General features: G+C 30.0%; 1 protein-coding gene across 5 annotated transcripts; it reads left to right on the plus strand.

The window, feature by feature from the left end:
- The first annotated feature begins 7162 nt into the window (after window positions 1-7162).
- Window positions 7163-11053, plus strand: LOC145136413 (Per1-like family protein). 5 transcript variants are annotated; one of them, XM_079070532.1, is made up of 6 exons: window positions 7163-7531; window positions 7837-7947; window positions 8102-8363; window positions 8454-8650; window positions 8837-9024; window positions 9128-10138. In XM_079070532.1, exons 2-6 carry the CDS (start codon window positions 7883-7885, stop codon window positions 9412-9414), a joined length of 999 nt encoding a protein of 332 aa, XP_078926658.1. In that variant the 5' UTR covers window positions 7163-7531; window positions 7837-7882; the 3' UTR covers window positions 9415-10138. The 5 variants fall into 5 exon arrangements, 4 of the variants coding, with proteins under 4 accessions (XP_078926658.1, XP_078926659.1, XP_078926660.1 ...); XR_013720443.1 differs by lacking the exon at window positions 7837-7947 and adding an exon at window positions 10850-11053 and having other exon boundaries at window positions 7170-7531; window positions 9128-9898; XM_079070533.1 differs by lacking the exon at window positions 7837-7947 and adding an exon at window positions 10850-11053 and having other exon boundaries at window positions 7170-7531; window positions 9826-9898.

Raw genomic sequence — 11053 nt, forward strand, 5'->3', positions numbered from 1 at the left:
ACAAAAATTCAATCAAATTCCCTTAAATTTATGGTCAGTTACCAAAAAAAGAAAAGATTATTCTATTTTTTATTTTTCTTATTAATGAAATATTAAAAAAAAAATACCAAAAAATATTTTAAAACTGAAAAAAAATTTAATTTTTTTTTCTTAAAAAAATAATTTTTTTCACCTATTTCATGTTTTTTTTTTCAAAAAAATAAATAGAATTCGAACCACAACTCAATATATTTGTAATCATAAACGAATTTTTTTAATTTAAAAAACTTGATACTACTCCAATCACAAATGAATACACATTAATTTATAAGTAATCAAATTCCTTTTTTTAATCAACTGAAAATGAAAGGAGTGTAAAAATTATCATTTCTTCATAAAAGAATACCACTAATCATAAATAAATACACTTATTCACACATGATTACACTGTTATTCACAAATGAATACATTGCTATTAACAAATTAAAACCTTGGTATTCACAAATGAATACCTCTAATCATAAAAAATACATTCATTCACACATGAATACACTGTTATTCACAAATAAATACACTGCTATTCATAAATAAAATACACATTCTATCATAAATAAATTCATCAAAATATAATATAACTTACATCTGAAAAAATATAGAACATAATACAATTTTTCATTCTCCTCTAGCTCAAATTCTTCAAATTTAATCTTCTCAAACAACTCCAAAGGACCTCCACAAAAATCCATATTTAAATACACATATATCATTGAGTTCAATCAACTTCCGTACACAATATTTTCCTGTGAATATGATTCCAGGTCTGCTTGGTTATCTTTCAAGGGGAAGGTCGACTGTGTGATGAACTTAGTTGAAGGTACTGATAATCAAAAGAAACCAAAACAATTTTATTCATTAATAAATATATAAGTAAAATATGACTCATATTACATGTATATTCCCTTCACAACATTTGTTGTTACTCGATTTGTTTGTTTGTTTGACTGAATTGTAAAACGAAATGCAGAACGAAGAAAATTAGCACTTGTATATGCGAAATTGATCAGAATTGGAGATCGAGAATCAAACTATGAAGAATTACATTGCTATTATTCGGAAACTCAAATCGTGAACAAGAGATTATAACTCAAAGTATACCAAATCATGAGTAAATTACCACAAAAACTAAAGGAATAAATGATAAATCCAACAAAAACGTGACATTCAAACAATAGAAGTCTTAAGTAAATCGAAAATTGAACTTTTTCTGCTTTCCGCCGTTGGACTTGGCGGGCTTAGATGACGGTGGAGGGGCTTTCTCTTTCTTAGGCGCCTGATACGCACAGAAAGAAATTTAAACTCCATGGAAGTGAATACCAAGGACATGAACTAATATGAGAAACGGAGTGATTGATCAAAAAATTGGGTTAACTTACCATGGAATCTGATGATGATTTTGTTACTCTAGGGTTACAAAGCTCAGAGGATACGATTAGCTGATGTTGTTGCCGCCGCACGAAATGAGAGTGTGTATACTTATAAAATTAGGGTTTTTGAAGGTCGTTAATCGAGACCATACCTTCCAAATTGAAATCGATTTTTAGGTCTAGAATCTTCAATGAATACCGATGAACTAAAATCGAGTTATAGGAGACCGATTGTAGATCGAGTTGCAGAAGGACGATTGGAAATTTACTTGCAGGTCCGATAGGGCTATGAAATTCGTTTGAGAGGGGGATGAATAGGGAGACGACAATCTTTAATGGAAATAAGAGTGAGAATGAGAAATTATGGGATTGACCTAAAGTTTCAATTACTGTTATACCCTTATGCCATTTTAAAAGTTACACTTTACTACAAATAGTTTTAGAATTAACATAAACTACTCGTTTGATAATAGCCTTAGATTTGAATATTTAGATGGGTCAGATGTGTTCTCGCGTTCTCAACCTTTTTGGTGTTCTCAATTGATCCTACTCCTATATATATATATATATATATATATATATATATATATATATATATATATATATATATATATATATATATATATTAACGACTACAAAGAAAGATGGTGAAGTGCGGTGGATTTTTATCTATAGGCAGGGGTGGATCCACAGTAGATCCCGAGGTATCCCGGGATGCCCCTAAAAAATTTAGTACTGTAATTTTTTTAGAAAAATTTCGTTTTATGTATTGTATATATACATAATATTAATATGTTTAGCGAGATAATAACACAACTTGTAGTTGGTTTAGATGGTTAAGGCGTTAAGGGGTGTTTCTAGAGGTTGCAAGTTCAAATTTTCTTTCAAACATTTATTTTCTTTTATTTTCACAGCTCTTTTTATATAGCTTTATACAGATTATACCTATTATATTATGGTGTTGTGAAAATTAAACACAAGTAAAGAGCTGAACTTTTAATTTTGAGGTCCCTATTTCGAATCTTGGCCCTTACACGAGTGTATTTTATTTTGTTTATCAGTTTTTCAACTTGTTTCTTAAAATCCTAAAATTGTCCCACATCGGTCATAACATGAAACATAACTCCTATATATCTATTATATAAGCAACACAAGCTTCTTAATTCTCAACAAGTTTAACTTTCGAATGAGTTTTGGAGTTTGAAAAATCGAGAAATCGAACCCATCGGTTTGGGATACCCTTTACTTTGACTCTGTATCCGCCACTGTCTGCAGTGATCTCACAACATTCTCCACACCAAGCGGCATGTCATTAACACACCATTGCGGTGACACCAGGCGCATACTATATAGTGCGGTATAGACATATCGGCTGGTCTTGTATATGCCATTATTAATATGCTAGCTAAAATAAAACAATTAAAATACTTTACTTTTTAATACAATTAATATAAATATTAAACACCAAATAGCTTATAGTACAATAGTATATTGTGTTGATATAGTATTTTCATCTAATTGGTTTGATGATTTATGTCTGTCTAAAATAATAATATAATTTAGAAATAGATTAAAATTTGTATGTATTGTGGTTTAAAAAACACATATACTAAACTACAAAGAAAAAAAAAACTATTAATTAAGAAAAGTAGAATGGACGGTTGAGAACAGAAACAACTAGAAATAAAACAAATAATCAAGTCAATTTAAAAAGAGAAAAAATAAAAAATTTAAAAAGAGAAAAATTTAAACTAAACCAAAAAGGACAGTTGAAAACAGAAACAGCTAGAAATAAAACAAATAATGAAGTCAAATATAAAATGATAAAAATAAATAAATTATCATATGGCTACCCTGGAATCATGGAAGAAAATCTTTATTTTTCAATGATTCACCACCATACCACATGTCTAAGTGACGTTTGACGACCATATGTGATGTCTATCACACCTATTTGATATTTAAAAAAAAATGTTTGACTAAGTTATAACCCCGCTATTTTTTTTATAAGAGTAGACTTATAAATCAAATTATTATTATTATTATTTTTTTTAGTTTTTCTTGGATTCAATTTAACAATTTTTGTCATGAATATGCTACTCTCTATAGTCTAACTGAATTTTTCTATATTTTCTAACTGAATTTTTATGATTATTGTAAAATATGATCATAAGATGGTACATGAATGCTTTTGTTCTTAATGAATATTATAAACTAAAGTTGCAACTATCAACAATCATCACATGAAACTTTTTTCCCTAATACATATGTCTTGAATAGTTTAGAAATGCCTTTTTTTTATAAAAAACAATTAAATATTTTAAAATATTATCTTTGCTGGCCAAGAACTTCTCTTGGTTAAAGAATCGATTTATATAAACTAAAACAATTGACCTTAAAAATTTGTCAAAGCAATCAATTTTTTCATTCCTTATGAAAGCCTAAATTATTACCAGTGTTTTGCGATTAACCTTCCACGTGAATTTTAAAATGGGTTGTCTTGAGCCAATTTATCATTTTTTTTATTTGATTCAGTATTTTTTATATAAAAAAATGTTTGTCTTTAATGTTTACTAAGTTGTTACTACATAAAGTGATGATTTTTGAAAAATTTGATGTATATTTTCATTTTTTCTTAATGTTTCTTGAGTATTTAATCAGATATTTGTCTTATTAATAATGATATAGAATAATATTTTTATATAATTATATGAACTTTTAATCATGGTTGACTCGATATATAACAAGTTAAAACGCTAACTTTTCTATGTCTAATCCATGTTTTTAAGGAATAAAGGAAACGGATTAAATCTTAAAATAAAATAATGAAAAAGATACTCCAACAACATACAATCACCTTAATCATAATTTTAATAAAGCAGAAAACTATTATCATTATTAGGAATCTGTTAGTGGTTTATAAGAATGAAAAACCTTAATCTTAATAATATAATATGCTTAGAGATAACCATATTTTGTTTTTTAAATTGTAAATTACAAATTAATCCCTAAACTATTGCTTAGACTATAGGTTTAGCTCAAAGTTTAACTCCTTATAATTTTGGTCAAAAACTTTTTATTTGTAACGATTTAGTCCTTAAACGTTGTCAATTTTTTTTTATGTTAAATCTCATCATGTATTGTGTACATAACTGCACCTATATTTTAATATGTTCTCTTCATTATTCTTCAACCATTTGTATCTTTATCTTCAGCTTATTTTCATTTTCATAGAAAGTTTCATTAATAAAAGAAACTAAATCAAAACCCAAATTAGAATTACACCTTTAACCCCATAAGATTTAGATATGTAAGGATCCCAAAAAAATAATCTTCTTTGTATTCCTTCCCGCACACACAAGAACCCATGGCAGAAGAAGGTATAGTTTAAGGAAAAACAAAACAAGGAAAAAGTTAAAAAAAAAATCTATCATTTCAAGTTATAGAGATACCAAGAAAATAAATTAGAAACCTATATGAAGAGAAAAGAGAAAGAAAAAAAAAAACCTTTTTAGCTAGAGATTTATTCTGTCTCTAAAAACCATTTTTATAGTAGTGCCAATATTCAAGCATATAACATATAAATCAGATGATATAGACCAAAAAATGACAAATTCTTTCGGACAGACGATACAAGATTCTAACTTAAATTTTTTTTGGATAAGTTATTAATAAACTCATGGTCTTTTAACAAATTTCCAAATATACATTTATACGTTAGTTTTTAGTTATATCTAAATGTCGTTTTATGTAATTACATATTTTCATCTAAATTATTAACTAGTTTTTACTCAACACCCTTATTTTATAAGATATCATCTAATTTATCAAACAAAATCTTACATTTTAGCTAAAAGCTAGCGTGCCACAAAAAGCATGTGACCTATTAACATAATTTCGTTAATTATCCAAATTTCAAAGGCAAAACTACTATTCACAAAGATTACAGGCTACAATCGTAACAAAAAAAGCCAAAGTTAATTTTTGAGGTATATTTTAGTGACTGAAAATTACTCGTTCTTAATATAATGGAAAAGATGGGTAAATTATGATTCGGTTCTTGTAGTTGACATTAATTTGTAATTGTACTTTTATATAAGTTTTAAAAAATAATATGGATGGTCCTCATGATTTGAAAATACATCATGTTTGGTTATTTTGTATGTTACTGTTAAAAGAAGCCCGTTAAACATAGATAAAATGATTATGGTACCCTTCTTTTTCCATTCTATTATTTTATTATTTTGTTTATTAATAATTCTTTTACATTTATATTATTTGTTCATTTTTCAAACGCACCAATTGTTAATTGTTAATTGATAATTGATATTTCTTTTACATTTATATTATTTGTTCATTTTTCAAACGCACCAACTTTTATCATCATGCCTCGCCATTGTCTGTACTCAAAAGCCAGATTATAGAAAATTAGGCCATCTCGCCACTATATAACATTGTTAATGTAGATACGAGAGAGGGGAAATGATAAGCACGGTGAGAACTGAGAACAATGTATGGCAATATGATTTATGTTTAGCGTTAAAACAACTTTCTTCTATCGTCTACTACCATTATATAACATTTATAATGGAGCTAGGAGTTCAATTTGACAATGAAGGAAATCAAACAAATCGAAATTATAAGCTTCCAATCAAGAATAATACTTATGTCTTCGGTTAACGATAACATATAATGGGAGAAATCAAACCCCTAAAGTTAAGTTTTTTCAGTTCGAGTTTTCAACGAACAATAAAAAAAATGGTAAATCATACCATCCGAGCATACCATGTCAATCCATCCCAAGACTCTCGTGTGAGGTCACTCGCATTGCACTAACAATATTTTGGATATGTCATGACTTGAACCTTGAACATCCTGTGTATAATTCCACTTCCCAACCACTAGACTTTCATCACGAATGCATGAGCAACAAAAAAGCAACATATTTTAGTTGTTTTTGTCCAAATATGATATCTTGCAATTATTTTTATTTTTCAGAAACATAATCAAAGCGTGCAGAAAAAATAGACAAATCTAAAAAAATCATAATACTAATATCCCCCAAACTAAACAATGAGGATTTTCCTTTAACTTCAAACAAATTAGGCCTTATTCAACAAACCATTGGTGGGTGACAACGATCTCTTCTAGCGAAAGCAGATGATAGTAGTAATCTTCTAAGGAACGAAATAAATTATGTTTTGACAGAAGACACAAATCAATTTGCCAACGGTGGTAACATCAAAAGAGTATATCAGATCAATTTACCAGAAAAAAAGTGACAATTGCCGGTATGACGAAGACAAAGAAAAATGAAAGAATCATGGGGATGAACCAAACAATGCGAGTGTTTGGTTTAGGGCTTTTATCACATTATTTATGATCATTCACATAACCAACTTATGTAGTCTAGACAATGATCAAATAACATAAAAACCAAAGGAGGGGTATATTTGACTTTTAACCATGACTTAACAGCTAATATTTAACGGAGTTAGATTGAAGGACCAAGAAATTGAAACTATATGGACTATCTCTATCAAGTTTTCAAAATTTAAACTAAAAATGCAGATTAATGCAATAATAGGGACCAACAATGTAATTTAGTCTATAAAAAGATTGAAAAATCTCCAAGAATTAATAAAATATTGAACCTGGGACACATGAAACTGAGGCCGAACGAATTGATCACGCGCTGACAGATAAGAGAGCTCCACGTGTCCACCCTCTGGAACGCTCTTCACGAGATTCTCTTTTCCTCCCCCACTCCCTTCTCTATCTTCGTCCTTGCCACGTCCTTCAATTTTTATCAATCATCACTGTGTATGTATCACAACCAACTACTCATACACATACGCAAACCAATCAAATCCCCAAATCAATCAAAATCATCTTCGTTTTTCGTTCCTCCATGATCCCTGATACGCATATTTCACTTCAACATCCATAGTAATTGGTATTTCGTATTTCGTATTTCGTATTTGCTACCCTTCTGTATCTCTATCTATCTTCTTCTCTCTGTCTTCTCCGATGGCAATACGTCGTCGTCTACCGGTGCTTCTCGTTGCATTTTTGTGCTTTGTTGCCGGTATGAGCGCGAGTGACGGCGACGCTGATCCGATTTACATGTAAGATTTGAGTTTCTTTCACATCTGATTTTCGTTTTTGAAAAGTTAATTCATGAGAACGTGGTCGCAGCTCATAGCTCCAGGTGATCTGTGTAGCTTTTTGTTCTGGAATTTGAGTTGAATTTCATTTGCAATTCGTAAACTTTTTAGTTGAATTGTATCGTAAGTTAAGATTTTTCTACGTTTCAAACCCTAGAAATATGAACTTCCGTCGATCTCAGTTTATCGCAGGTTTTAAGTTTATTGAGGTAATAAGCATCCATTTTCAGGTGAATCTGGTGGAGTTAATTGGTTGTAATTGTTAGGTATTGTGATCGCTGGTAGCAATTAGCAAAGACATGATATGACCACATGGAGATAGTAAACCCTAGACCAAAGAGGCATGCCAGAAGCAGGACAATATCCTCACATGGCATGTTAGACTCTCAATTTGCATGTGCTATTTGTCTGATTCACTTGCCATAGAAATCGACTCTCTGTTAGGTTTTCGATTTTCAATTATGAGAAGATTAGAATCAAATGAATCGGTTAAAGCACTAATTTCATTTCTTACACTTTCTGTTTGAATAGAGATTGTGTTGAGCAATGTGAGAAGACAGGATGTGTGGGGGATGTATGCTTCCAACACTGCAATTTGACATCCAATGGGAAATCTGTGAGTGATCCATGGTACCTACAAGAGCCACTATACATAAAATGGAAAAAATGGGATTGTCTCAGTGGCTGTAGATACCAATGTATGCTTGTTAGGGAAGAAGAAAGAGAGACAGCTGGCAATACACCTGTAAAATATCATGGAAAATGGCCACTCAGACGTGCCTTTGGGATTGAGGTGCCTCAAATTCTTCTACTTTATAGTTTATAATTTTATATCAACTCATTGATTATTATTCATTCTTGATTCTTGAATCTTGATTTTCAGGAACCTGTTTCTGTGGCACTCTCTGCTCTTAATCTTGCTGTTCAGTTTCATGGATGGGTATCCTTCTTCATTCTTGTGAATTACAAGCTCCCTTTAAGGCCAAACAGACAAACTTTCTATGAATACACTGGATTATGGCATATCTATGGGACATTATCAATGAATTTCTTATTTTGGAGTGCTGTTTATCACAGTAGGTAAGTAAATATCCTTTCAAACATTAATTCTCCTCCTCCTCAATTTCATCCCTATCTGAATCTGAGTAAATGACCATTTTACCCTTCTATTTAGAAACACTCCTTTATATCAGTCCAGATTAACTCAAAAACAAACAACGTATAAGTTTTCTCGTTGAAATGACAAATGACGATTTTACCCTTCAGGGATGTGGAAATGACACAGAAGCTAGATTACTCATCTGCAGCAGCAGTTATTGGATTTTCTCTTATAGTATCAATACTAAGAGCTTTCAGTATAAAAAGTGAAGCTACACGTGTCATGGTTGCAGCTCCATTAATTGCCTTTGTAACCACCCACATCCTTTATTTAAACTGCTACCAATTTGACTATGGTAAGAGTTCAATTCATTCCCCTCATAATACAAAAAAAAGAAAAAGACCTTTTTAACCTTTTTTAACTTTTTAAACCTTTTATATATATATATATATATACAGATTTAAATATGAAGGTTTGTGCTATAATGGGAGTAGCACAAGTAGTGATTTGGGGGGTATGGGGTGGAATTTCGAATCATCCATCTAAATGGAAGATTTGGGTTGTGACAATTGGTGAAGGATTAATTGTTTTATTTCAAATTTATGATTTTCCACCCTACAAGGGTTTTTTGGATGCTCATGCTATTTCACACGCCATTGCGATTCCTGTTTCGTATATCTGGTGGAGCTTTATTCATGATGACAGTGAATATAGAACCACAACCCTCATGAAAAAAGCCAAGTGATATTGAGAAGGGTAAATTCGTAAATTTACACTCCACTTGTAACCTCGTGTCGTTTTTTTTCTTGTTCATTAAGGTAGTCAAGGTTATTCGGTTTTTGCTTGCGTGTTGGCAAGTTTTTTTTTTCTTTTTGTATTAAAAGTTGTGTCGTCTTTTTTTTTTTAATTTTTTTTTATTTATAAATATTTTTGAAAGCTCCAGGCCGTTGGTTTTTACGGATTTAGATGTTGGTGTCTGTACCGCTTAAATGCGGAGCTTCCTTTTGGCTTGTGTTATGGAGCTTTTGTTTTGTGTTATTTCTGTTTTTTTTTTTTTTTTTTTTTTTAATAAGAATGTGTTTCATGTGTCTAATTGGTTGTAATTATTGTTATTATTTTTTAGTGTTTAAGTGTATTAAATATTATTAACATATAGTTGTGAAACAAATGGGTACAAGATCCAGAGATTGATTGATGTGGTTCAGAAGTAACTGAAGGGGAGAAAGGTGGTAAGTCACGTTTACTTATTTATTTATTTTTTTTTAAGTTTTTCATATTAATTCATTATTTTTTATTGGGATTGTATTTTTGGGTCGATTATTAAAAAATGTGATTGGGACTGTTTCTGTTTAATTTTTAACATGGTCAAGTAGCCGCGTTTATTCGAGCATCCATAAGAGTTTTTCTAAGGAAAAGCTCTTGAAAAATGTATTGTGGAAACTTTTTTAATTCAAAGCTCTTTTAGTCCATGGATTTTTAACCAATTAAACCTATACATGTAAGTATTAAAAAGCAAAATGGAAAAGCTCTTCTATTATGAGAGATACACTAGCTTTTTGTATATTGAGCTTTCATCTCCGTGGATGCTCTTAGAACACCCATAATATGAGGTTTTTAAAAGTTTTTTCATTTTAAAAAAAATGGTTAATCTATAAAAAAGATCTTATATTTTATATATATTTTTTCGGATTGAACTTTAAATTTATTTTTTGTCTGAAAAAGACTTTGTATTTTTTCATTTTTTCCGAAAAAGCCTTCAATTTTGTATAGACCCTTAACCTTCTAAATGCTTCCGAATAAACCCTTAACTTTTTTAGTTTTCTCGAAAAAAACCCTCAAGTTTTACAATTTTTTTTGGCAAAAAATGACTAAAAGGGCTAAATCGGAAAAATGAAAAAAATACAAGATCTTTTTCAGACAAAAAATAAATTTGAGGTTTAATCCGAAAAAAAACACAAAATAGTGGGTTCCATATAATTCAAGTAATTATTCTATAGAGTTTTTTCAATCAAAATGGTGGGTCCCATATAATTCAACTAATTATAAATGATTAACTTATATAAAAAAACATTAGAATAACATAAATATATTTGATGAGTATTATGATAGAGCTCTCATATTGTTAGTATTACTTAAGGTTTTTGGATTTGTGATAAATTTTCTCCGGATAAATCTTTTAGGCGGCGTTTGGTTCACAGAATGTTTTTGAAGGAATTGGAATCTGTTGAGGAATTGGAATCTATCTTGAATTGGAATTCCATTCAATATTCTGTTTGGTTAGCAGTAAATAGAATTTGAATCTAATTTTATATTTTGTTTGGTTGGCGGAAAATGAAATTTGAATAGTGTAAAATGACAGAACTACCCTTCTCGGTTTTTTCTTA

Source organism: Lactuca virosa, chromosome 9 (assembly GCF_052849685.1).
Source record: "Lactuca virosa cultivar CGN04683 chromosome 9, Lactuca_virosa_CGN04683_v6, whole genome shotgun sequence".
NCBI lineage: Eukaryota > Viridiplantae > Streptophyta > Magnoliopsida > Asterales > Asteraceae > Lactuca > Lactuca virosa.